Source organism: Cyrtonyx montezumae, unplaced genomic scaffold (assembly GCF_038088225.1).
Source record: "Cyrtonyx montezumae isolate F1298 unplaced genomic scaffold, pur_monq_1.0 scaffold_39, whole genome shotgun sequence".
In the NCBI taxonomy this organism is placed as follows: Eukaryota; Metazoa; Chordata; class Aves; order Galliformes; family Odontophoridae; genus Cyrtonyx; species Cyrtonyx montezumae.
The window spans coordinates 575365-601899 of record NW_027072044.1 but is presented as its reverse complement, the minus strand read 5'-3'; the positions used below and the strand labels follow the sequence as shown (position 1 = coordinate 601899).

General features: G+C 53.2%; 3 protein-coding genes and 1 long non-coding RNA gene across 4 annotated transcripts; 1 reads left to right on the top strand and 3 right to left on the bottom strand.

Annotated features, from left to right (window-relative positions):
* The first annotated feature begins 2945 nt into the window (after positions 1-2945).
* On the top strand, positions 2946-6834 carry OAZ1 (ornithine decarboxylase antizyme 1). Its single transcript, XM_065745982.1, is given in 6 exon segments — positions 2946-3130; positions 5281-5338; positions 5340-5426; positions 5556-5728; positions 6200-6285; positions 6405-6834. Coding segments are annotated over 6 exon segments (651 nt in total). The 5' UTR covers positions 2946-3014; the 3' UTR covers positions 6536-6834.
* Positions 6835-10090: 3256 nt separating this feature from the next.
* Positions 10091-12248, bottom strand: PEAK3 (PEAK family member 3). Its single transcript, XM_065745859.1, has 2 exons — positions 12033-12248; positions 10091-11344 (listed from the first exon to the last, which is right to left on the bottom strand). Exons 1-2 carry the CDS (start codon positions 12246-12248, stop codon positions 10364-10366), a joined length of 1197 nt encoding a protein of 398 aa, XP_065601931.1. The 3' UTR covers positions 10091-10363.
* Positions 12249-12452: 204 nt separating this feature from the next.
* On the bottom strand, positions 12453-13865 carry LOC136054651 (uncharacterized). The gene is made up of 3 exons (XR_010622759.1): positions 13576-13865; positions 12725-12852; positions 12453-12619 (listed from the first exon to the last, which is right to left on the bottom strand). It is a non-coding gene; the product is annotated as an uncharacterized LOC136054651 (long non-coding RNA).
* A 4639-nt stretch (positions 13866-18504) lies between these two features.
* Positions 18505-25376, bottom strand: LINGO3 (leucine rich repeat and Ig domain containing 3). The gene is made up of 2 exons (XM_065745912.1): positions 25304-25376; positions 18505-20741 (listed from the first exon to the last, which is right to left on the bottom strand). Exon 2 carries the CDS (start codon positions 20705-20707, stop codon positions 18890-18892), a length of 1818 nt encoding a protein of 605 aa, XP_065601984.1. The 5' UTR covers positions 20708-20741; positions 25304-25376; the 3' UTR covers positions 18505-18889.
* Positions 25377-26535: the final 1159 nt, after the last annotated feature.

Sequence of the window (26535 nt, the reverse complement as noted above, 5' to 3'; positions counted from 1 at the left end):
CTGACTATCGTTTGTGGTCTCTCTTGTAAAAGAGACTGAAAAACATGCTGGAATGAGGTAAGAAAAAAAAAAAAAGCAAATAAATTTCTAGAAAATAAAACTCTTGTTTTCCTCAACCTGGAAGTACTCAAACTCTGACTCCTCATCTGGAGTTCAGCAGTGTTGCTCCCCCTGTAATTTCTCCTTTAGCAGGTCTGGTTATTTATTAACTCAGATCGTACAAAGTATTTTCCCAGGTGACTTCACAGCCTAATTGCTATGACCTGTTTGTGTAAGACACAGAACTAGGACTCACCACGTGCTCTTCTCCAATGAGTTCAGTAAGCAGTTCAGAACTGCTGCAAACCAACTGCCCTAGGCTCCCTGCTGCACCTCCAGTCCTGAGACTGTTCTGTCTCTTTGAAATGTGTCCTGGAGAGGGGTTATTTAGAGCCAGTGGAATAAGGAGGCACTTGCACAGGACTTGGGATGAACCCATTTGGCCTCTGAGTTGAAAGCTGCCATGCCCCAGCAGTTGTGGACACCTGCACGTCAGCTGTTTGGGTTTGCTGCCCAGTTATTAGGTAACTTAGGAATGAGATGGACTCGGCCAGAGATGCCAAATGGGAATGTGTCTGGACCACTTAATTCTGCCTGCTCTGCTACAGGAGGGTAATGATGGCAAAAGAGTGGTAAAAAACAGCTGGGGATGGCAACATCTCAAAGTGCCTCAGCTGCTAATCCTGAAATTCTGAGTCAGAACCTTCTCTGTGTGGATGTATGAATCATTGTCACTGCTAAACTGAAAGAGTCAGGCTATCTCAGCAAAACTGCAGCTGGAACTAATCTCTTACAATATTTAAAAAGAAAACAGGTTGATTGGGCTTTTTGCACACTGCAGCACCAGTGTTATCCAGGTCACTCAGCTGTAAAATGGCATGAGGGCCCACTGAGATGACAGGTATCCAGTGAGGAAAGCTGTTTCCAGAGCCACAATACAGCAGAGAGCAGCTGGGAAGATGATGTCCTCTGACACCGTGCTATTATCAGGAATTACAGTCGGATTACTACATAAATAATAAATGCCCTTATTAGAAATAATGAAACCTAAAAGAAAATGCTTAGGCAGTCTAATAGATCCATCCCTCCATTCAGGAAAGCCTTGCTAAAACAACACACAAAGCATGAATTACCATATCTTCTCTGATGTGCTTCATTTGGTTCCAATTTTCCTGAGTCGCAGCTATCCTATTGTTTCAAGTTGGTCCCTGGGTAATACATTAAATGGCAATCAGCTTCCCATCCATACATCAATGTGTAGAGAGCACGATGAAAGCACTCATACCGCAGTTATTCTGTGTTCTGGGGACTAAGTGCAGCTACCTGCAGCAGGAAAAGCCTTTTTCTCTTGTGCCTCTTACTTACCATGGCTCCCAGAGCAGTCACTGGCTGCTGACCAGGCCAGGTTTGTCATTTAAGCTGCAGGAAAACAGACAATGATTTCTTTTGGCAATATGCTTCGTTCCATCACAGTCCATCAGAGTAATTTCAGAGCTCAGGAGGAGGATGGGGATTCAGGTTCACGTTCAGAGTGGAACCAATCAGTGGTTTACCCATGTGCTCAGAGCTTTTGGATGAGAATATTTTAAAGCAAATACATGTTAAGAGAGACCGTCAAAAATATGGAAATGCTCAAATGCAGCTACTGTACCCAAAGGGAATAAAACAGGCTTGGCATTGCCTGAGCTGAATGAAGAAAGGAATACAGACTTCTGCAGAAAACCATGATTTTGTGCAACATTATATTGTGTCTTTAGTGGATTATCTTTGGCTCTACCAACACCTTACTCTGCTTCATGTGGGGGGTCAGACTCGATGATTTCTGGAGGTCCCTTCCAGCCTTTACAATTCTGTCATTTACAAGGCATACCTGACCACAAACTCAATCCAGCATCATGCAAACCTGTATTTCTTTCCACGGGGGACAGCATTGTCCTCCTGTGCAATCAGGCACCACCCTGGGCTTAGCTGTTCAGAACCGGATCAGACAAAGATATCCGGGCTGCAGTATTCACATGTGCTCACCTGGATCATGAAGGTTGGAAGAGACCTCTCAGATTCCCATGTCCAACTCCAACTCCAGCCCCAACCCAACTCCCTGTGCCCACCCACTGTGTCCCCAAAGTGGCACATCTCCCCATCCCCTGAACCCCTTCAGGGATGCTGACCCCCCCCCAACCCCTGGGCAGCCGGACCCTGCCCACGTATGGGTTCATGGGGGAATGTGGGGGGAAACTGTGGGGGTCTGGGTGGGAATTGAGAGAATATGGGGAAATTTGGAGAGGAGATGGAGAGATTAAAGGAAAATTGGGGAGGGATATGGGTGCACCAGGGGTTAATAAGGGCTGGAGGGGATTTAGGTATATAAAGGGTTAATGGCAGAATTTGGGAGGATTTAAGCATAGGGAGGGTTAAGGGGGCGGGGGGTTGGGGTGACCCCAATATTAGGCTGCGGACACGGGAAGGGCTCATGGCCGCCACTTCTGCTCTTCCCACCCCCCCGCGCATGCGCCGGGCTACGCCCTGCCGCCGCAGTTCACCTCAGCGACGCGCGCTCGGGGACGCGGGATTCGAACCAGCGTCCCTGTGCACAAGTCTCCCGGCCGAGCCCCGCCCGCTCTCGGAGGGCGCAGCCAATCGGAGCCCGCTGTGCCCCTCCTCCCCGTCCCGTCGATTTTCCGAACGCGTCACGCCGTCCGCCAATGGGGAAAGGGCTTCTTGTTCCGCCTCTGCGCTCGTTTCAGTCAATGGAAAGCGAGGATTTTCATGGACAGTTGAGTCGTCCACCGCGAGGGAGCCATCTCCCGTTTGGGGGCGTGGCTTACTTAAAGGAGCGTTAAAGTAGGAGAGGGGCGTGGCCTCCCGAGGGTATATAAAAACCCACTGCGGCCGCGGTGCCATTTTGTGTAGCAGTGCCTGGAGAGCGGCCGGCGGGAGGCGGCGGAGGGTTTCGGGGTTCGGACCAGAGCGGCCGGATGGTGAAATCCTCCCTGCAGCGGATACTCAACAGTCACTGCTTCGCTAGAGAGAAAGAAGGGAATAAAAGCACCATCATGCCCGCCGTGCTGAGCCTCAGTACCGGACAGAGCAGGTGAGGGGCTGGGGCCTCCCTCAGCCTGAGCACGGCCGCCCCTTCTCCTGCCCTCAGGGCCCGCCCTGCTGCCGCTTCCCCCGAGCCCGGTGCCCCCCCCCCCCCCCGCTCAGGACCGGGGGGGGAGGGGTTGCACCGTGGCGGGGTGGGGGCGGGGCAGCGTTGCGGCCTGGTGTCCTCTCCACACACCCCCCCTTCCCCCCCTCCCCGCACGGAGAAGGGGGGGCGGGTGGGGAGAAGGGTTGGGGAGGGGATGGGGGAAAGAAAAACCCGAACGACCACAGAAAAAAAAAGAAAAAGGGTCATTTATTTCAACATTTGAGGCAGAGCTGCTCGTGTCACGCGCTTACACCTCCGACACATCATCCCCCCCTTCCCCTCCCCCCATCCATGCCACGTTTACGGCCCACTCAGCGCCCGGGGAGGGGGGGGATGGGCACGGCCGCTCCCCGTCTGAGTTGGGGGGCACCGCAGGGAAAAGGCACTGGAGCTGTTTATCCCCCTTATGTAAGCGTAGGCAGCGTGGAAAAGGAATATCGAGGGCGCCGAGCCTAAAGCAGAGCTGTCGGTTTAAAAGTCGAGAGGGGATTAAATGATGGCAGCAGATGCTGGGAAGGACGCGATGGGGTGAGCGGTGCGAGGAGGTGGAGGCTCAGGAGCATCGCTGTGCCCTCTGCGAGGGGAGTGATGGATGCAACTGGGACGGGCGGGGAGAGAGCAGCTTCAGTATGTCACCAAAAAGCTGTTTTTGTGTTTCAGAGAGGTGGTATTGGTTTCTTTCTCAACGGTGGGAGCAGCCAAGCGTCGCTAAAACGCGTTCTCCCTCGCGGAGTGTAAACAGCCTTTGTTATACACGGGACGAGAGAGGAAATGGTGAAGGATTAGTGCTGCACGGGTTTGTTTAAGGGCTTATTTATAAAGCTGATGAGGAACACAGGGATCTACAGTGAATCAGAAACCACTAACGATGGCAATAAATTGTTCCAGAGGTCCTAAAATAGTGGATTGAGCCCTTATTTAATTGAGATCGAGCAAATTATCGTCTTTAGCTTAATAACTTTATAGCTGCTGTGCTTACTCATGCTTCTAGCATATAATATTTGGCCTGCATGGCCATTCATTGCCTTTCTAAAACGGATTATTCATCGCAGATGTCAAGCTCGTTAAAAAAAAAAATTAAACTCGTGTGAACTGTGCAAAATGGTGGATTATTTTGTACATGTTTATTCTGATTTGCAAATGGCTGCTGGCACTCACAGACAGGACGATTGTGAAAATTTCCCCTAGGGCCTCGATTGCTGCATCTGCTGAGATGACGCAACTCTTGAGTGAGCCTGCAGGGTGAGGGATGGTGCAGAGGGAGGGGCCAGGCACAGCTTTTGCTGTTTGTACAGTAAAGGGAAGCAGCCTGATGGAGGGGATGTAACTCAGAAACGCTCGTATCTCAAGAGATCATTCTCCCCAAGTACCAGAACGTGGTGGAGCGATGTGAGATTGCTCTGAAAGTCAGGAAGGCTCTTAGATAATTTTTTTTTGGTGATATTTGGGTTTGATCTCCACGCACTGAAAGCAGAGAGCTGGCTTTCTGAGCTTTGCACAGTAGAAGCATTTGAGATGGTCTCACGGATAATGCTGTTTCATGTGCTTTCTGATCTCAAGCCAAGAGTGCTGATGCAAAATTCTAGCTTAATTAAGGCTGCGTATCGTTAGGGAAAATGGTCTCTAGCTTGCTGGGCCGGTATGTTTATGACTTCATAGGAAATCAAGGTGGGGAATAAAATGGTTTTTATACCATTACATACACAGTAGTAAAATGGTTCCTTTCTTGAGATCAGGTCAAATATACAGCTGACTTGATAGGAAATACTCCTTGCTCCCAGCTGAGAGTGTTTTCACCCCCAAGCTGGAATTTCCATCCAAATACTCCAGCAGTGTCTTTCTGATGCTTGTGGCTCTGGGCTTTAGGTGATGTTTTGTGCCTGACATCTGCTGTTCCTTTGTCTTACTACTCGACTAGGTTGCAGTGGGAGGAGTTCCCTTAGTCTGGGTTTATTTAAAAAAAAACAAAGCACTGCCATCGACTGCCTATAAAACCTAGAATTCTCATGACTCTTATCACTTGTTTACTTCTGACTGTGATCCTTTTCTAGTTCCAGGGTTCCCTTCAATTGCTGTAGTAACCTGGGTCCGGGGCCTCGGTGGTGCTCCTGATGTCCCTCACCCACCCCTGAAGATCCCAGGTGGGCGAGGGAATAGTCAGAGGGATCACAATCTTTCAGCTAATTTATTTTATTCGGTGAGTATGGGTAATGTTGGGCAGCTCGCTTTAGTAGTTGGGAAGGCTCTTTTGTCTTAAACCTTTTCCTGGAAGTTAACCCATCTCCAGAATGAACTGGAAGTCACGTTGCACGTGTTAATTCCACAGGATAATCGGCTGAATGTCACAGAAGAACTAACATCTAATAACAGGACAAGAATTCTGAATGTCCAGTCAAGGCTTACAGATGCCAAACACATTAGTTGGAGAGCAGTGCTGAACAACAACAACCTCTATATTGAAATACCCAGTGGTGCTCTGCCTGAAGGGAGCAAGGACAGGTGAGTAGAATACAATGCAACTTCAGTATAGGTTGTCTCAGAGGTCTGTAACACTGCACTGTTCCATTCTTCTGACATCTGGAGTCTGGTTATGGTGCTTGGTGACAGACTCTTGTAAGAGGGCATCAAATGATGGTGGTTTGAGGTCTTCCTCTTCCTGTTCTGTCAACCAGCACCAACAAAAAGATCTGCTATGTCGAACTGTGTAGCAGTGGTTGCTTCCATCCACTGGAAAGAAGTCTCATTCTGAGTCTCTCTCTGCAGTTCTCCCTTCAAAAATTTTATGTAATGATGATGTAGGTTTAAATTTGGGGCACAAAACTGGGGCTCTGTGTTTCCTGTTTGTCAGTCTTCAACCCATGCCTTTCACTTCTGCTTACGATGTATGAGGATGGTTTCCCAGGGCCTTGCTGCTCACGTCTGAGGGAAGTGCTTGTCTGCGTGCACTCAACACCTCTATTTTTCTCACAGTTTTGCAGTTCTTCTGGAGTTTGCTGAAGAACAGCTTCAAGTTGATCATGTGTTCATTTGTTTCCACAAGAACAGAGATGATAGAGGTAGGTGTTAACTCAGTGTTAGAAAGGCTGATGTGATATTTGAAGTTGGTTTTGGTGGATAATTTAACTTCTGTTACAGAGCCACGTGATGAAATGTCTTCTGTTCTTTTTTTTTCTAGCTGCATTGCTCCGTACTTTCAGCTTTTTGGGCTTTGAGATTGTGAGACCAGGGCATCCCCTTGTCCCCAAGAGACCAGATGCTTGCTTCATGGCCTACACGTTTGAGAGAGACTCATCAGAAGAAGAATAGATTGAAATGTTTGCCTCTTAGAGCTTTCTTGTTGTCTATAAAGATGATTCTGTAGAAATTTTGTCAACATCTATTACAGTATATGTAACTTTGTATGAAACGTGACCAACTGCTCTGGTGGTGAGATGTTGAAAATTTCAGACTCCACATCTTTTTCTGGATTTTGTGCGCATGTTGTGGTTGTGCAAATAAATGCTCCCTCCAAATTAGCAGTATATTTCTTGAAGTTTAATATTGTGTTTGTGATAACTGAAGTTATTTGCTTTAATTCTAAATAAAAATTTATATTTTACTTTTTATTGCTGTTTTAAGCTGTTTAAGACTTGCACTCTGAAGAGGTGGCTCTGGAACTGTCCCAGCTGTTGCAGGTAGGGAAAGTGTTGGGTCACTCATTGCTTGACTGGAACTCAGGGTGGTGATCTGCCAGGACTTGCAGTCCTGGAAAAGCCTGTTTTTATTGAAATAATTAGCAGGTTATCTGTTCCATTGGTAATTGTGATCCCTGGATCCCTGTTCTATTAATGCTTCATAGGATACTTAGGGCATGTGCTGATTAGAAAGTCACAAGTGAAATGCTGAGAAGTGCAGCTCACACATGCCATGAGGTTCAGGTGTCTTGGAGTATCAAGTACACGCTTGCAGGCTGTGTTAGTGCTGGCAGTGGACTCCTGTGCTCATGTGAAGGATGATTCAATGCAGTCATGATCTAGGAAGGCTTGTGGCACTTGCATAGCTACTGTGACCACTGAGTCCAAGCAGCCTCCAGAACAGGAGCTATGAATGCAGTGAAGCAGGTTGGGATTGAAGCATAAGGAAAAGGGACTGGAGCTGAGCAGTGTTTGTAGAGCCTCAGCTGTTCAATGTCAGCAGTACTCAAGAGGGGAAAAAATGTGTTTGCATGTTGCTAGAATGACCAGTGCTTGCATTGAAGCTGTCAGCTGCAGAGGTAAGTCTGCAGGGGGGCTCTACTTGAAAGCATGTTTCCCATTTATTTTTATAGTGCTGACATCTGCAGCTTTATAGGCTTGTTCTGTACCACCTGACCCTATAAAGCTGTGTAGCAGTGAAATCACTGGGACTGCTTGGGTGTTGGGTGCAAGGTTATCTTCACCAGGTTTGAGGCTTTCCCTTGTTTGTGCTATGAGCACGTGGTTACAGCACAGCTCTGCCCCTGGGTTGAGTTCCCAGCAGCACTCGGCCTTAGGGATGTGTAAGTTTACTGTGGGGTGGGCTGTGCACAACTAAGCAATGCAGGAATTGAGCAGGGTGCATCAATCTACCCTCCTTCCAACACTGCCCTCACAGCAGTGGCAGAGGAGCAGTGTCCTGCAGTGATAACTCTTCTTACTGCAGCACAAAGTGACCGAAGGTTGTGGCACGGTCATCCTGGAGAGCCTGTGAAATCAGCAGTGTTGCTAAGGGTGTGTTAGGGTCTGTCTGATGGGTTTGGGGTGCTTAGGCAATCTTTTTGCTGATGTCTTGACCCTTCCCACCCACAGCGTGTGCTCCTTGCGTCCTGGTGGACCCAGTGCAGTGGCAGCTCTCCCTCCCTCCCCCTGCTCTCCTGCTAAGTGCTCGTGGCCTTGTAATTATGCTCTTCCTGTGTTGTTTTTTGGGAAAGCTGTGAACTTGCCAACAGCGAAGCGGAGGGGGTGAGGGCGATGGAGTGGAGAGGGAGAGGATGTTTCTGCTTTTCCTCAACGAGTTGGCAAAGGCCTGAAATTCCTAAGAGGGTTCTCTTGAGAAATTTGTTTGCCTCTGCTGTGCTGCTTGCTCTCTGCAGGGACGTGCAAGCACAGACCCCAAGCTCTGCTCTGAGCCCAAGCTGTTCTCTGCAGTTTTTGCTGACTGTGAATACTCTGAGCTCCTCAACGAAAGGGGAGAGAGGTTCATCGATGCTGGTGGTCGGGTGGAAACCAGGATTATTGGGGACACGAGTGGCAGCAGCACAGGGATTCAGCCAGCCTGGCTGTAGGCTGCCAGGGCATGGAGTGGGCATGCGGAGCAGTTTGTTTTTCTTTATTTTCACGGTGAGGTGCCCAAGCAGGCTGTGCTGCCAGAGCTCTTACTGCCATCTTGTAGCCATGCATGATACTACAGGATTGGAAGCAGGGATGCAGGGCAGTGGTTCTGGCCCTGAGACTCTGAGGAATGATGGTTTTGTGAGAGGGCTGTGCTTGGGTAATGTTTGAGTAAGGAGCTTGTCTCCACTCCTTCCCATCTCTGATCCACAGGGCCTGGCCACCCTTGGTCTCACCCCCCTGTGCTGCTTTGTTGTGGGAGATGCTCAGGGCAGGGATGCTGACAGAATAGGGCTGTGATCTAAGCAGGGTACAGCTCCCAGATGCTGTGGGATGCAGAGCAGAGCCTGCCCATGGGCTGGGAGTCTGTGGCCATGAAAATGGATGGGGATGGGACATGCTTCTGCCATGCCAGGCTGGAAGAAATCAGTGCCCTGGGGAAGCAGCACTTGGAGGGGACAGGGCAGGAGGCAGGAACCTGCTGACTGGCAGCATTTTTCTCCCTGTGTACACAGCCTGCAGCAACTGCTCTGCAGCTGTCAGGTGATAGCTGTGAGCAGATTAATAATTACTTAGTTAATAATTATACCAGCTACCCAAGCAGGGCCTTGCATGACACCCCGCCCTCTGTGCAGGCAGCTGTGCTGCTCGCCGGGTTGGGGATGGAGGTGCTGAGCCACAGTGTGCTGAGCAGAGACCACACGTGCGACGTGTCCTTGAGACGTGTCCCCTTGCACACCCCACGACAGGTGTGGTTATGGGGCTCTTCACAGCACCGTGCTCAGCTGAGTCACTGTGTGAGTCAGATGGAAGCATCTTGCCCACGAGTGAGCAGCACTTCCCAGCAAGTCCTGCTTGAGGGGAGGAGGTGACGTGCAGCCCAGGGCTGTGTGCCATGGGCTCGTGCCCCCTCTGTGCCCATCCCTCTCCACCACCCCACGTGCTGCAGCCAGGCCTCTGGGAGGACTTTGCAGGGCTCAAGTTTCTTCCTTTCTCACATGGAGTTCACCACATCCCGTGCACCTTGAGGTATTGTGCAGAGCACCCACGTGCTGCTTGCTGGCTCCTGATAGACCCTGAGGGTCTCTTACAGACAGACCTGTGAGCATCTCCCAGCAGCCACAAACCCACCGAGTGCTCACTGCAGCTCCAGCTCAACGCTGTGGAGCAACGAACTTCAACATCATGATCCTCCCACGTTAGATCCCCAGGGTGCACAGAAAGCACAGAAAGGAGCAGTGTTTAAGAGGCTCAGCTCAGGGTTTTATTGAAGCTGCGTGGCCGCTTTATTTCCTCCTCCGAGATGTCGTTTCTATTTGTGACTATGCCACAAGCTGTTCCTAAAAGGGACACGGCTGTGTGATGTATTGCGTTCCTCCTCCCCTAAGTGTGTCTCAGGGTGAGCAATAATGTATGACTTCATATTGTTATTTAAAACAGTGACAGCAGCCACACAGGAGGAGGGCTTTTTGGGAAAAGCCTGAGCTCCATTCCCCTTACTCAGGACAATGACTTTGCTGGTGCTTCACCATCCAGCTGTCTTTGCTGAGATGCTCTGATAACCTGGACTCGAAGCACTTGAGCAAAAATCAGCTGAAGGTGTGAAAACACATCTGCATTGTGGCAGCCGAAGTATTACACTGAGAGTTTGGCCCTTGCTTGCTTAGGTCTGTTCATGTGTTGAGTGGGAGCAGTTTTAGATTTTGAAAATGAGTTTTCCCAGCCAGGAATGGCTTTGGTTGGGGAGATGAGAGCTGGACCCTTCGTGGGCACTTGGCTTTTGGGAGCCTTCTGGGCATGTTGGTCTTTATGGCACATAAAGTGTCTGGGTGACCTGGTAGAGCATGTGCTCGGTGGCCTCCACGAAGTACTGGCAGCACAGCCACTCCTCGAGGCCAGGGCTCCCTCCAGTCGCCTTCTCGGCCAACTTCAGCAGCAGCAGTGCCCTCTTCATCTCCAGCCAGCTCTGCAGCAGGGCCAACGTCTTTCTGCTCTTGGCAAAGAGCTCCTGGCGAGGCCCCCAGAGCAGGACCTGCAGGATGTGCCTGGCTTCCTTGATGGAGACCCTCTTGTGGGGATCTCGGTGGAGAAGCAGTGTGGCCAAATGCTTGAGTCCCGTGGAATAGATGGACAGGGAGGGGATTGCAGGAAGCTGATTGCTTCTCAGATCCAAAGCGTTTTCCAGAGAGATGTCCACGTGCAAGATCTTATAGATCAGCATGCCTACGTTCAGCTCGTCTGCCATCGGGGTGGGGAGAGCAGCAGACCCCTTGGTCCAGTCCCACTCTTGGCTGGTGGAGCAAGGTCTGGTCTTGTCTTTCACCTTGAAGAAGTTGCTGATGAGCAACCTTGGAAGGGACAGCCCCACAGATCCCTCCTTGTCCTGCTGGCTCCCAGGGGGACACGGGCACTGCACCAGCAACAGGTTCTCGGGGCAGATGTCACCCTGCCCTGCATTCTGCACCCTGAGGTGCTCCAGCCCCGTGCACAGCTGCAGGAGGAGCAGGCACACCAGGCGCTCGTAGTGCCCAGGGCTGCTCCTGTGCAGTGCACGGGAGCTCTCCATAAACTCTGCCAGGGTCTGGTAAGGCACATCTGGGGAAAGGAGGACCTGCAGAACACGGGGGATGGCAGGGCAGCCTGGGGACAGCCCCTGCTCGCCAGGGTGACCCGGGAGCACCAGCTCCCCTGGGAGGCGGTCAGTGAAGCGGCTGATGATGTGCTGGATGCTGCAGTGAGCTCCAAGGGAGCTCTGCACCTGTGTGGTACAGCAGCCTGGCTTGAGGACCTGCAAGGAGAGATGGGGAAGAGGCAGATGGACTGAGACAGAGCCTGTCCTGAGCCAGTCCTCCGTGCAGCTCCAACCTGTGCACAGCTTTTACCCACGCACAGTGCTTGGGCTCCACTGCACCCTTTGGTGCACACTGAAACAGCCTGGAGCAAGAAATCAGATTGGATTTTTTTTATAATAAGGTTGGTGAAGCACTGGCACAGCTTGTTCAGATAGAGATGCCCCATCCCTGCAGGCACCCAAGGTCAAGGGATAGAACTCTGGGCTTGTGATGTACTGTGGGTGTCCCTGTTCAGTGCAGGGGGGTGTGACCTGATGGCCTTTCAGGGTCCCCTTCAACTTGAACCATTCTGTGATTCTTTGAGGAAGCAGAGCATAAAGAGGGGAGTCAGCTCCAGCCGAGCTGCAAAGCTGCTGTGCTGCCTCTCACCCCACAGTGCCGGGGCATCCAGCCCTGCTCCACGTCTGCTCACCCTTCGAGGCCTCGTGCACCTTCCCCTGCTCTGTCAACCTTGGACCTTTGCTCCCTTGAATGTGCGAGAGCCTTCAGCAGCAGCACCAGCTCATTTAGCAAATGAAGAAGTGGGGGCTGAAGAGGAACCTCCCAAATGCCGGCCATCCCACTCACCCACCCAGGGCTCCCGCTGCCTGCAGCCCCCTCCCACAGCCCCAAACCCCCCCTTACCTTGGCTGCAAGCTCCAGCTGTTCTTTCCTGAAGGTGAACCCCACACGGTAATACCAGGCGTCCCCACTTTGGCAGCATGGCTCTGGCTGCAGCACGCTGAGCGCGGCCCAACCCTGCCCTGCCAGCTTGGCCTGCAGCCCCTCCCAGGACCCCATCAGCCCCCCCATGGCACGTTCACACAGCCGGACCAGGCAGGCAGCATGGCAGCCCACCATGGCCTCGCACAGCCCTGCCCGGTCCTCCAGACCCTGCAGGATTGAGCCCAGCACCGCATCCCCTGTCCCAAATGTCAGATCCTCCAGGTTGGGTCTCAGGGTTGCCCCCTGGGTCTCCACCAGGCTCTGTGATTTGGTCAGGGGCTTTTTGGGTGCCCTATCCTTGTGTTGGGGCCAAGGGCTGCCGAGCTGTGGCGTGGGGTCTCTTTGGTAGGGCTGCCATGTGCCCTGCTCTGGGAGGGACTCAGCTCGCTGCAGCTGCTTTTGGGGTAAGGGGGGAGGCAGGGGGTCATGGCCGAGCTGTGGGGGGGTTCTCCTGGCTCCATCCCCTCGGCTGGCCTTGGTGGGGACGAGATGGGCACGTAGCTCTCCTGCGGAGAGAGGAATTATTCACGCCACTTTCTTCCCCCCAAAGATGCGCACAAAGCCCAGTGCTGTCCCCCCAACCCCCAGCGGAGTGCTGGGCTGTCACTCACCCACGTTGCTGTAGATGAGGGCTGAGGTGGGGGTCTGAGGTGGGTGCTCCTCCAGAGTGTCCAACATGGGGGTGTTCGTTATGGAGCCCCCCAGGTCCAGGCTGGCGCAGCGGGCTCGTGCCATGGCCCTGCACAGAGCTGGGAGTCAGCACACGGCCCCCCCAGGGGCTTCCGCTGCTGGCTCCGGAGAATAAAGAAAAAGGGGAAGCGGAGGGCAGGGAGGCCATGTCTGCGTGCTTTTGGGGTGAAAAGCAGGGAGTTCGGGCTCCCCGTGACTGCAGCCCCTCCGCTGGTGGTGGGAGCTGCTGGGGGCTTCATGTGTGCTGGTGCGTGTTGAAGAAGGAGGGGGTGCACACCAGGTCTGCCTTGCTGGTCCCTAACTGGTGGCCATGAGGTGGGTGATGGATGGGGGAGGGGTATTAAGTGAGAGCAGGAAAACCTTCCTCCCAGCCCAAGCAGGGACGGGGTCTGGGGGGATCCAGAGGTCTGTGCACAAGGAGGGAAGCACACAAACACTGAGCAGGGATGGGGAGCAGGGAAAGGGAAGGGGGGGAAGGGGCCACCCATGGGGCTGCACTTCCTCATTCTAGCCAGACTCGGTGCAAACCTGCACCTCCGACCTTGCTGCTACAAGCAGTACCGAAACAACGCTGGCTTTCTAGAAACCCACCTTCCCTTCCTTTTTTTTTTCTTCTGCTTCCAGCATCATCAGACTTCAGCCCAGATTTGCCTCCCTCCCCTCAGGAAGTGATATTACCCGTGGGGGTCTCACTGCTGTGCAACTGGAGCGTTCTCAGCGGGTGCAGCCGGGAAGTGCGTCTGGGGGAGATGTTTGCAGAGCAGTTTGTTACCTCCGAGTTTTCCCTGGCAGCGGTGGGGGCCTCCTGGGCTCCATTCCCATCTCCTGGCACTGCTGAGGTCTCCCTGGGCTCAGCGAATTCTCCCAAACCCCATCCTGGGCTCCCCTTGTGCTGGCCTCCACTTGCAGGAAGATGTGCTTTCAAAACACATTCACCAACGTCAACGTGAGCTTAAAGGAAGCCCGAGGCTTGGCATTGCTCCCTGAGTCACCCCGGGGTGCTCCGGGGGCACCGATTGCACTCAGTGGTGAGCACCGACCGCTGCAGGTTGTCGCAATGGGTTTGCTTCAACCCTGCTGCTCGCGCACACTTCGTGCTCCTCCTTCTGGGTGCTGGACAAAGTGGCTCTGTTAAAACGAGAGATCAGGGCTGAAGTGCGACCCAGCTGCAGGAAAATCACTGGGATTTCACCTGGGAGCCTCCAGGCTGGAGGGTGAGGGGGGGTGTGTTTGTACAGGGGAGAGGTAACAACTTTTGTGTTAGGAAAAGGGAAGGGAAAGGGGAAGGGAAGGGGAAGGAAGGGAAAGGGAACGAGAAAGGGAAAGGGAAAGGAAAAAGGAAAGGGAAAGGGAAATGGAAAGGGAAAGGGAAAGGGAAAGGGAAAGGGAAAGGGAAAGGAAAGGGAAAGGGAAAGGAAAGGGAAAGGGAAAGGGAAAGGGGAAGGGGAAGGGGAAGGGGAAGGGGAAGGGGAAGGGGAAGGGGAAGGGGAAGGGGAAGGGGAAGGGGAAGGGGAAGGGGAAGGGGAAGGGAAAGGGGAAGGGAAAGGGGAAGGGAAAGGGGAAGGGGAAGGGGAAGGGGAAGGGAAAGGGGAAGGGAAAGGGGAAGGGAAAGGGAAAGGGGAAGGGGAAGGGGAAGGGGAAGGGGAAGGGGAAGGGAAAGGGAAAGGGAAAGGGGAAGGGGAAGGGGAAGGGGAAGGGGAAGGGGAAGGGGAAGGGAAAGGGGAAGGGGAAGGGGAAGGGAAAGGGAAAGGGAAGGGAAAGGGAAAGGGAAGGGAAAGGGAAAGGAAAGGGAAAGGGGAAGGGGAAGGGAAAGGGAAAGGGAAAGGGAAAGGGAAAGGGAAAGGGAAAGGGAAAGGGAAAGGGAAAGGGAAAGGGAAAGGGAAAGGGAAAGGGAAAGGGAAAGGGAAAGGGAAAGGGAGAGGGAAGGGAGAGGGAAAGGGAGAGGGAAGGGAAAGGGAAAGAGGAAAGGAAAGAGGAAAGAAAGAGGAAAGAGGAAAAAGAGGAAAAAGGAATGGAAAAAGGAAAGGGTTTAATACTCAGTGGGATCCTGGGCCTATTGGTGGTGTTCAGCAGCGGGGTGTGTGCATTTTCCTTTCCCCCACTGCTATTAGTGACTATACAACTTGAAACAGCAGTGGATCTGCTAGGAGCGTCAGTACTTCTCCCTAATGAGTAACATTACATTCAGAATAAAAGTAGGGGTCATTAGGAATGAAAAATATGAATGATGTGAATATGCCCCTTCGGAGGTTAGGAGCCCGGAGGAGCCTCACAGAGGGCAAAAATTTGGAGGTCGGAGTTGTGATGTCCTCCAAAGTAACTCTCAGTGGGGAAGCGGGGCAATGCTCACTGTGGTTTGGAAACAAAAGTGAAATTGCTCACCCACACACTGCAGTGGGGGATCTATGGGGCTGGGGTAGGGAACTTCCACTTAGCTGAAGTCTTTCTAATTTATAAGGAAATTGGTTTCTCATCCCAGCAGGGGATAAGATCTTTAAATGCACCTGCTGGAAAATTGCTTTTTTTTTTTTTTTCCCTAATTGCCTTCATATTTTGGCTTTTTCTTGGGCATTGCTCTTAGTGCACTCCCCACAGCTCTGCTTTCTTCAGTCTGCACTCAGATTCTGTTGCTCGGCAGCACTGGTCCCATTGCACCCAGAGCTACTGCAAGTCCCACACTTGTCCCCATTGGCATTTGTAGGGACAACAAACCCGATCCCAAAGCTGCCACGCTCTTTGGAGATACAACATTTATTTTTTTTTTATCATTTTTCCATGCAGAAAATGACTGAGAAGTCCCAATTTTACGCTCCTGCTTGGTCCAGCTGCAGAGCCAAGGGACTATTTCCATACCACTGTGTTGGATGAAACCCAGGAGCATCCCCAAATCCCTGCAGGGTGCAGGGATTTGGGGTGTGGGGGCTGGGAGCCACCCAAAGCCCTTTCCTCCAGCAGATGGAGGCATTGCTTTGCTTCACCACCCGCAATGCCCATCCCAGTACGGGACTGGAGGAGCCAGAACCGTGAGGTGGCACAACCCTGGGAGTAGGGAGATGCTGTGTTTCAGGATGCTTAGCAGCCTCACTGCTGGGGACACAAAGCCAAGTGGTCCCCAACCACCTGGGCAAGAGACACTGGGGACATCCAAGTGCCTCATGGGGAGAGTGGTGACAGCTTGGAGAGTGTCCTGTGACGTGCCATGTTGTCCCCTGGGGCTGGTGGGATGGGTGAGGGGGACCCTCTCATGGGTAACCCCATTCTCTTTAGAAGTGGAAATCCCCCCAGGCCTCCAGTGCTGCTGCCTTCAGCCCCCTGGCCCCACTGCAGTGCCCATCTGTGCCCCAGTTTCCCCCCATAAGCTGCACACAGACCCCCCAGTGCTTGGGTTACAGACTCTTTAAAGAGGTTTCACCAAAAAATAAACCCTAAAAATTATGTTGCCACGATATGCTGCTATTTCCAGCGTTGAGGGCTGCAAGCTGAGCCCGAGATGGTGCAGTAAAGGGAAGGGAGCTGCAGGAGCACTGAGGAAATGTGTGTGTGTACACACCTTGCTGTGTGTGAATCCCTTTAACCCCAATCCCAAAGCCCCAGCTCCATGCAAGCAGGAGGGTGGCTGCAAGGCTTTGCACCTGTCAGCTTCAGGGCATACTTACGAACTCACCCTTAATAATTAATAACAGATTAATAGCAGTGGCAGCTTGTTAACACATGCACATTAATCATTTATTAGTTATTAATATGCACTTCAGGCCCCTCTGAAAAATGTTTCAGCATCGTTTATTACGGGGTTCACAGGGCTGGCAGTGGTGCTCAGTGGCAAAGCCCAAATCCTCTGCTTCTGATCCCATGGGGCCCTCACCTGCTGCATGGCAATCCCACCCCGATGCCCTGGGCTCTGTGTTTGCCCCACATCGAGCTCTGGGTGTTGCTTGAGCCCTTCTGCTGTGCTGGAGGCCGTGGCATGGATCCTGTGCATGGTGCACAAGCAGCTGTCCTATACTCGAGGCACACAGGGAAGAAAAGGCAAAAAAAAAAAAACAAAAAAACCCCAAAAAAACCCAAAACAAAACAAATAGCAATCAACAAAACCCACCAAAAACCCCAAACAAATCACAAAAAATCCTGATTTTGTGCACTTCTTTTTTTTTTCTTTCCCCCTCCTCCCCACAAAAAATAATATATATTTCACATGCTCATCACATATAAAACTGTGCAGGACTGCACCACCCAAACCTTCTTTTGCACATGGCAGGAGGTTCCCAGACACATGGATTTGTGCTCGACCCCCCTCCCTCCCCCCAAGGTAAAAATCAACCCCAACACTGAGTGGGGTGACACGGGGGGACCCCAACATGAGGCAGCATGCACAGTGTGTGGAGCACGGGGGCACCTGGCATGCAATGGGACCTATGGAAGGATGAAAGGATGAGATGGGTGTCCCCACCACACCCCCAAAACTCGGGCAGGGAAAGGCATGGGAACAGCCTGGTGGATTTTGCACCCAAAACAGAGCCCCAAAGGCCTGGGGATGCCACAACTCCAGCAGGAGTCTTGGGCATGTCTCGAGGGAGAAGGATACCCAGTGGGACGTGCTCACAGGAATGGAGAGGGGGGTGGCCCCTCCATGCCCAGTTCCCACCCATGTTTTCTTCTCAGCCACTCCTTCTCTCAGCCCAAAATTACATCCTGAGGCCAAGCAGAGGCAGAAGCGCCAACAGGACAAGGATCACAACACTGGGGACTGTCCCCATGGCAGAGCCCTCACCAGTGAGGGATGTGGGAACTGAGGATGAGGAGGGTGAGGAAAAGGGTGAGAGGAAGAAGTGGGACCTGAGCACTGGGACCACCCATGCTGTCCTCACCGTGGTGAGAACCAGTGGACCACTGCCCTGGTGTCCCCCATGGGAGTTCCCAATGGTGAACAGGAGCTGCTGGAGTATGGCTGCAATGGTAAGTGGGGAAATGAGCAGTGGAGAAACCAGCATGGGTGCTGTGCATGCTCCCACACTCTGCACATGCACACACACGTGTGTAAACACAGCCAGGACCTTCCTGCCCCTTCCAGCTGCAGCAGCACCATCCAGGACCTTCTTTCTGGGGTTGCTTCTCCCATCAGTTCCACTGCTCCAACTCTTTTTCTTTTTTCTTGCCTCTTTTTTTTTTTTGACCTTGTCCATGCAGGATGAGCGATCAAGTTTGCAAACGGAAGGAATTGCCCTGCATTCACTCAAAGCTGCTTTTTGCACCCATAGGAGAACCACCCCATCACCCCACAGCTCCCAGTCCCAGCTACAGCCTCGCTGTGGGGCTGCTCCTCCCAAGTTTAATGCCTGTTGCTTCATTTTTTCCTCTCTTCCAGCTCATGCCCCAGCACCAACCTGCACAGATGCTGGTCATTATTGCTTGTGCAGGAGCACCCCCAGCCCACAGTGTTGAGCTGCCCCATGCTGGAGTCACCCAGGTGAAGGTCCCATGGTGCGGCCGTGCCTTGGGGTCCGGCTGTACCCGAGGGGATGGGTTGGGGACACCCCAGTGCTGCTTCTCAGTTCTGTGTTGCACTGGAAGACTTTTCTTTTGGAAGTTCATTTAAAAAAGTGTTGGTGGAAAAAATAATAATAAAAAGAAGAGAACAACCATGAACAACACCGATGTTTTCTTAAGTCTCTTAAAAACACACACAAACACACAAAATAAAAGGGATGGGGGAGGGGGGGAAAGGAGGAAAAAAGGAAACAGGGTTGTCTGTTCATTTGTTGTTTTTCCCAGGCCGAAACGCTGCTGATCTCATTGAGAAATGCATAGTTGGTAGCAAAATCGTCAGCTACATCGGGAGCTGGGATGGCCCCTGGGCCACTTGTGGGGTCACCGCAGGGCTGAGGCCAGCTGGGTCATCCAATCACTGAATCACGAAGGTCAGAAAAGACCTCCAAGACCATCTAGTCCAACCACCCTCGGTCCCTGACCGTGGTGCTGGCTCTGTTGATGCCCCAGGACATCACTGATGCCCCTGTGCCCCCCAGCCCCATTGTGCTGCAGCTGTGCCCAGGGCCAGGCCACAGCCAACGGTTCTCCTTTGGAGAGGCTCAGATCATTTTCATGTTGAACTTCCTGGCTCCTCCTTGGCCCGTGGTGGTGGTGGGTCCATCCACCTTCCGGAAGGAGTATTCCACTGAGAAATTGTTCTTGTGCTGCCCTCGACCCCGGCTCCAAACGAAGAGGAGCAGGAAGCAGAAGAGGACCACGCCGAGGAAGGTGATGCAGCCCATGGCCGTGGACACCAGGATGGTTTTGAGATCCAGTGTGAACTTCAAGAAGACCTGTGTGTCATTGTGGTAGGTGTCGTTGAACTCATTGAGGTACAAAGTCCGGTTGGTGTTGGAGGAGCCATCGTTTGGGTGTCCTTTGACTGTCAGAGTGGCAAAATAGGTGTCGTTGCCCCCAGCATTGCTGGCGATGCAGATGTAGGTGCCACTGTCCTGCACTTGAGCAAAGCGGATCTCCAGGGTGCCACCTGGCAGCACGGTTGCTCGTCCCATGCTGCGTGTAGTGATCATGCGGTGCTGAGGTGACACCCAGACAATGGAGGGCTCTGGCTCTCCGTCCGCCCGGCACAGGAAGGATACAGACTGCCCTTCACGGGCCGTCACGTGCTGCAGCTTCCGATCCCTGATCTTGGGCTTCTGGCAGGTGAAGTACTCGAAGAGCACGGAGTCGGGGAAATCACGCAGAGCGTTTCCCTGGATTTCAGGTGGTGTGGAGCACATGGGCTGTTGGCCATCAAAGTTGAGCGTCTTCCGTCGCTGTAGGATCCAGAGGAGCCGGCAGTCGCAGGCCAAGGGGTTCCTGTCCACCCGCAGCGTCTCCAGGGTGTTGACAGAGTGGAAGGTGCTCTCCTCCAGAGTGGAGAGAAAGTTGCTGGACAGGTTGAGCAGCCGGATTTGTCTCAGACCAGTGAAGGCCTGCGGCTCCACGGACACCAAAAGAGCGCCCACAATATGCAGCTCCTGGAGCCGGATGAGGTCTTTAAAGGAGCCCTTCAGCACAGTGCTAATGGGATTGTAGGACAGGTTCAGGTAGCGGAGGTACACCAGGTTCCTCAAGGCAGCGGTGGGCACGGCTGTGATGTTGGTGTAGGTGATGGAGAGAGAGGTGAGGTTCAGGCCCTGGAAGCTGGTGGGGGAGATGTCTTCCAGCAGCGGCCAGTTGTCGATCTCCAGATGCAGGAGGTTGTAGAGCTTCTTGAAGTTCTGCTCCTCCAGCGCAGAGATACTGAGGTGACGGAGCCGCAGGACCTCGAGGTTCTGGAGGTAGGACAGTGACTCAGCCGAGATGGAGGTCAGGTTGCACTTCTCGATGGTCAGTTGCTCCAGGCCAAGCAGTCCTGAGAAGGCGCGCTGGGAGATGTACACCAAGTCGTTATCACCCACCTCCAAGCTCTTCAGGTTCCGCAGGTCCTGGAACATGTAGTCCAGAAGGATGACGAGTTTGTTCTCGCTGATGTCCAGGAGGGTGAGGTTGGTCAGCTTGGTGAAGACCCCAGGGGGAATGAGCTTGAGCTGGTTCCCCCGCAGCCGCAGGGTCTGCAGGTTGAACAGGTTGCTGAAGGCGCCTGGCTCCACATTGGTGATGATGTTCTCGCTGAAGTCCAACTCCTCCAGCAAGGGGTAGGGGGAGAGGTCCCCTGGGTTCAGGCAGCGGATGCGGTTCTTGTTGAGCTCCAGGATCTTGGTCTCGGTGGGGATGCCCTCGGGGATGGCGGTGAGCCGCTTGCGGTGACACACCACCGACTTGATCTGCGGGGCACACTCGCAGCGGGCAGGGCAGGCTGCCACCCGCAGTGGGCTCAGGAGGACCAGGTGGAGGACCAGGACCGGGAGCCAACATGTCATGGTGTAGAGCATGGTCTTACGGGCTCTCTACCATTCTCCCATACGCCTGGACAGGAAAGAGAGACGTGTCAGCAGTGAGTTCTATCAGGATCACCAGTCTGTGAGCTACAGCTGGAAAACTCCTCCTTTGGAGGACCCCAAACCATGGTCCATGGCTCTGAGAAAGGTCCCCACCCTGTAAGAAACACCACCGAACTCTTCTTGCTGTCTGGGGACCATGCTCACTGCAAACAAAGGCACAGAGCAAAGATGGGACACCACATCCCTGTGTTGGCTGTGGATGAGTCTCACCTGATGGCACAAATCCTACTCATCCATGGCACTTCAGCTGTGATCCCATAGGATAAAGGACACTTGGAGCTTCATGCAGGAGCCAGTCCACCATTCCCACCCTCAATAATGGGGCTGGGGGAGGCTGCAGGCTCAATCTTGGCAGATTATGGATTACTGCTGCCAGGATTCAGCTGCTGCTGCCCTCCTTTTGGAGGGATTAGCACCTCGTTGCCTATTTGCCTTTCTGCTGCTTTCCCCTTCCCCACTCTCTTTTCCCTTCTTAGCTCCAGATCTGCCAGAAATGCACATCCCAGTGCTGCTGCAAAGCTCATCAACCACCTTTCCTGAACCAAGTGCTGTCATTAACCTAATTAAACAGCAGGACTGCTCCGATGGAGTGCTGTGGACTGCTTCTGGAATGCTACAGGATCCAGCCTCAGGGTGCTCAGGGAAGTTCCCAGCCCTCTTTGTGCCTGCAGCATGGGGAAGGATGCCATCTCCGTGGATAATTTCCAGCCCTGATCCTATTATACAAGCCGAGCAATTCTCCAGCAGTAAACCCATTGCTCGGTGCAATTTAGGAGCCGTGGGAGATTATCTTTTAAAGACTTCTTTTTACATGTCTTAATTTCGCCACGCTTCCCTGTCCCTCTGAGCCAGGAAGGAAAGCATCACCATCATCCTCAGGGCATTAGCACGGGGCTGTGTGATGCTAAATAGGGCTTCATGCAGGGTGGGATCGCAGATCCTGCTCCTTTCCCCGCTTCCTGGCCATGCATTCCTATGGCTTTTGGCATCCATGAGGATCTGTCTGCGTGCTCACACTTCGACTTCATCCTCATGCACTGAGTGACTCCGCTCCTCCTCTCCTGACCTGGGAAGGATGCACCCAGACCCAACCTGCAGGAGAAGTCACTATGGATTATTAATAGCTCATTACTGCCGTAGCATCATGATCTCCAGGGCCTGCCTGGCCTCTGGGGAGTGAGGCCAATTAAGACTCGTCTTGAAGGCCTAGATAGAGGCTGCTCGTTGCGTTTAATTTGTTTTTAAAAATAACATGCCTGCTACTTGCTGAGCCGGGGAGCAGAGCCAGGGCAGCCCACACTGCAGCATGGCCACGGAGCAGCGATGGAGCAGCGATGGAGCAGCCAGGCAGTGGGGCAGAGTTATGCAGAGGTGGCTCCTCAGCTCTCAGGTCTCTCCTTTTCTTAATAAAGACCAGAAAACAAGCCAGGCTTGACATTTCTAGGCTCCCCTGCTTTGATAACACACAAGTACAACTACTTCAGCTGAAGCAGCATCTTGTTTTACTCTTGCATCTGCTCATAGAATGGTCCCACTGGGCTGCCCGCAGAGGCTGCTGCTTGAAGCCAGGCACACCATTTCCCCCCTTAGATTGCGCTTTAGAAGCACTCAGGGGAGACCCAACCTGATGCCCAGCAGCACCTGCAGCTGCCAACTTACAGCTGCTCCCAGCTGCTCAGCCCCACGCCTGCAGCACTGCATAGGGTTGCTGGGATCAAAATGCGGGACAGCACTTGGTCTTGTTGAAGCTCATCCCATTGGCCTCAGCCTAGAGATCCTCCATAGCGATCGACGCTTCCCTCAGGGCACTCCCTCCTCACTTGGTGTCATCTGAAGGTGCTCTCAGTCCCCTGCTCCAGATGATCAGGATATTAAGCAGGTTGGCCCTGATGGCTTCGGCATGGGGTCGCAGGCTCCTGATCCACCCGGCTCCTCCATCCGATCTGGGGTGCAGAATCAGTGCAGCTGATGCCAGGAGTGCAGGAGGTGAGATGAGAGCTGAGACACAGAGCACTGGGGGTGACAGGAGGCCAGCAGCCTCTCTGCACTGCCCTGATGAGGCTCTGGCCATCAGGCAATTAGTAACGCAAGCACGAGAACAATCCAGCTGAAACAGGGAGAGCTGGATGCAGAAAGGAAGAAAATCAATCGGCAGAGCCAATGGAGAATTACCAAACAGAGTTACTCCTAATCCCATCAAGGTCTGGCTGAGAATCCAGCGCTCCCATCTCTGTGCATCCAAACAGATTTTCTGGGTCACTTCGTTTCCAGGCTCCGCTCATCATCACGTGGAAACCCCCATCCCTTGCAACAGAATGAAGGATTCCCAACGCCAAGGAGACAGCCCCAAAGAAGGCACTGCTTATTTTTAGAGACAACCTTATGATTGTTGAGCACGTGGCCCAGGCGACACCGCGCAGGCAGCCACAGATTGGCCGCAATCTGCTCTTCTTCTTGATAGACATCACGTCTGAATCTCTATCTCCACAAGATGCTCTCTGGAGAGAAGACATTTCGATACGACTACAAAGTACAACGTTTCCAAAAGGTCACTGTGGCGGGTGCGGGTGGTTGGTATTCCACGAGCATCTTCATTGCTCTCCAAGGCTGCGGGAAGTGGCAGTGGGGGTTCAGGCAGCACCCCTGGGTTATCACTGGGGGACACTCAGCGAGTTTCTGCCACGCATGGAGAAGTTTTAATTTGCAGAAGGCTGGTAGCGTCCCAGGTGAGGGGCTGGAAGGCAGATGCAGCCTGACAGCTTGCATCCCTGCAGCTTTCTGTGGTTATTTCCCCAAAACTTCATCTCCTGCTCATTGCAGCCGGCACAGCACCATCAGCTGGAGTCGCATGGAGGGGGAGGATTGCCAGACCTCAAGCATGGGCTCCCCAGGCTCTGCTGGAGACAGTGGCTGCAACCACCTCCCACTGCCACCCTCCTCCTGCAGACATGTCACTCCAAGCAGCACCTGGACCACCGTGCCACCTCGTCACAGCCACCCCAGGAGGGGACCCTGTGCCTTCACTCCGAGCCAGGCAGCTTTGTGATAAATGAAGTGCGGGAGCAGGATGATTAATAACCATTTCAGAACAGCATACGCTGTAATTATCCACCTTTCAGAGAGCTGATTAATGGCACTGCTTGGGGGCATGACGAGCCCCCACACTCACTCCAGTTGGGTGCGGGATCTGGGTGCTGAGGATTTCAGTGCTGATGCCTCAGCAACACCCCAGTTTGGTCCAGTGCTTCCATCCAGCTGGGTGGGGCCATGCATTTAGCTCAGGCTCCAAGCTGGGATCGCTGGGTCGGTGAAACCTCCGAATTCCTCACCTGGTGGTGCCCCCAAGCAGGGTGATGTGCTGTGTAAAATACAGGCAACAAGGATGCTCCAGGGGCACAGGAGCCTTCCCTAGATCAGCACATGAGGGACAGATCCTGGCATAGGGTCCTTGGGGTGCTGCAGACCAGGGCAGGGCTATACGGGGCAGGCCACCCCCCATGGGCACCGTATCACTACCAAAGCTCTGATTTGAGCAGACAGATGGATTTGTGGGCAGGAGGAGCAGACTGACAGGGCAGCCGGACAGACAGATGTCTGCTCTGAAGACAGGGTGGAAGAGGCAGTCATGAGTGGAAAACAGCCTGAGCCCGTCAGGACCGCTCTGCTCTGCGTAGGAAAACAAGTCGGCAGGAGTGGAGGAGCAGCAGCTGCTGATCCACAGCCCCCAACCTCCCCAAAAATACCCACTCGGGGCAGAGGTCCCTCCAGGGCACTGCGGTCCATCTGCCTTTCAGCTCTGCTCAGCATCAGGTCAGGGCTGGATCCCTTTTTTAAGACATGTCTACAGCTGCTGCATTTGAAATGCTGTTGCTGTCCCAGTGACGATCATGGGAGCAGCGAGTGAAGAAAGGAAAATGCTGTGATGGGGGGAAATAACACTCAACATTGCAATGCATGCCCTCATCCTGCCAGAGGGGGGTGTATACAACCTAGACGTAACCAGCTTCACTTTAATAAGGGGAGGTGGATAGGGAACAGAGGACAATGTCTCAGTCCTATGGAGAGCAGATATCAAATTCTCACCAGTCCAGTTAGCTGGGTGGGTCAATGGCTGCAGTGGACCTGGGAAGGAAGCAGTACAGATTTGAATTTCTGGAGGATGCAGCCCTGCACCCAGGAACAGAGCAGCCCTGGGGCTCCCACTGTGCTGCCCCAATGGCTCCACAAGGCCAGGAGCTGCAGAGAATGGGGACATTTGGAGCGCAAGATGCTGGCGTTGGTCCCCAGATTGACAGCTTCAGGGCATCAGCTGTGACTGTGGGAGCAGGCGAGCATCACTGTTCCCATCTGCAGCCCCAAAGAAGCTCCTTCAACCCTGAGCTCTCCATGTGGGACAACAGGCAGAGATTTCTCTACTGTTCTGTGGGACAAACCTCAACGTGGCAGCACTGAGCACTCAGTGCCGTGGAACCAATGCTACGAGGAGGACCCGGAGCTGATCCCTGCAGGTGGACCCCTTGTGCTCACCGTTCTGCTGGTCCAGGGCTGAGCTGACAGCTGGCATCTGCGAGGTCGGGCAGGTTTACATGGTGAAAGGTGCAGCACGGCCAGAGCCCACTCCTCTGGGTAAAACAGCACAGGGAGAAGAGCATGAATCCCCTCCTGCAGCACTCAGCACCCCAAACAGATACCCCTGAAGGCCAAAGTGCAGTCACAGCCTGGAGAAGGATGCCTTGCTTCACCCCAGTGTGTGAGGTGGTTGTTGCACCTCTCCTCGTTATATGTATGCATGTAATCACATAGGAACCTCTTACAAACAGGTGAGCATCCAATCCTGTGACCCTTGCCTGGGTCCCTGCCCCTCAGAGCAAAGCGTTCCCATGCCTGTGCCTGGCACGGGGCACAGACCTTGGAGAAGATCAAGTTTAATCTGTCAGTAACTAAACAAGAGGGGATTTACAGCTCCTTCTGGCTAACAGATCACTCAAACTGTGGCCAGGACAGAGGCTGTGCCCTACAGCCTCCTGTGAGCCACCCTAACCCCGAAGCCCTGACCCTAAAACTAACTCAACCCTAACACCAAGGTCCTAAGCCAAAGCCTAACCCCTAATCCAAAAATCCTAACCCTAACTGTAACCCTAAAACCCTAACACCTATCCTTAAGCCTAACTGCTCACTGATGGGCAGAACTTGACTTATGGGGATCCCAAAAACCTGAAAACCAAACACCACTCCAGGACAACCCACTGCTGCCCCACTGGTCACAGTGACACACTCAGCAGCTCCCCTCCCCCTCCCCAGTGCTTCTCTTTTGCATCCAGCAGCACCATGCATGCTCACAAGAAGACACTTGGGCTCTGCACACCTGCAGAGCAGCGAGGGGGAAAAAACAGCAGTGCTACAAAATCTCACCAGTAGCAATAGCAGCAAGAACAGAAAGGAGCCCCCCCTGACCCACCAAGCAGAGCTGTGCTGCTGGAGCAGGGGTGCACATAGGGGGGCACATCCTGGGTGTAACAACATGCAACCCACAGTCCTGCCTGCACGCATGCAGCCACACTATACCACACTGTGGATGCAGCCCCAGTGCTTGCTTTAGGAAAAAGCAATGGCCTTCACCCCCTGCCTTCATTACAGAGCCTGCTGCTCCCACACATCTGAGTGATTAGGGTCTCAACTGATGCTCTTGGCATTTATTTTTGGTTACTCTTACGTCACTTAGCAACCTCCGGTTCAGGTTACTTCAGGTTTTCGTGTGT

Excerpts from the sequence above, each read along its gene's own strand:
- LINGO3 (XM_065745912.1), bottom strand. The coding sequence starts at position 20,707 with ATGCTCTACACCATGACATGTTGGCTCCCGGTCCTGGTCCTCCACCTG.
- PEAK3 (XM_065745859.1), bottom strand. The coding sequence starts at position 12,248 with ATGGTGGGCTGCCATGCTGCCTGCCTGGTCCGGCTGTGTGAACGTGCC. Across the intron at positions 11,345-12,032 it reads AGCTGGAGCTTGCAGCCAAG|GTCCTCAAGCCAGGCTGCTG; the intron begins GTAAGGGGGGGT and ends CTCTCCTTGCAG.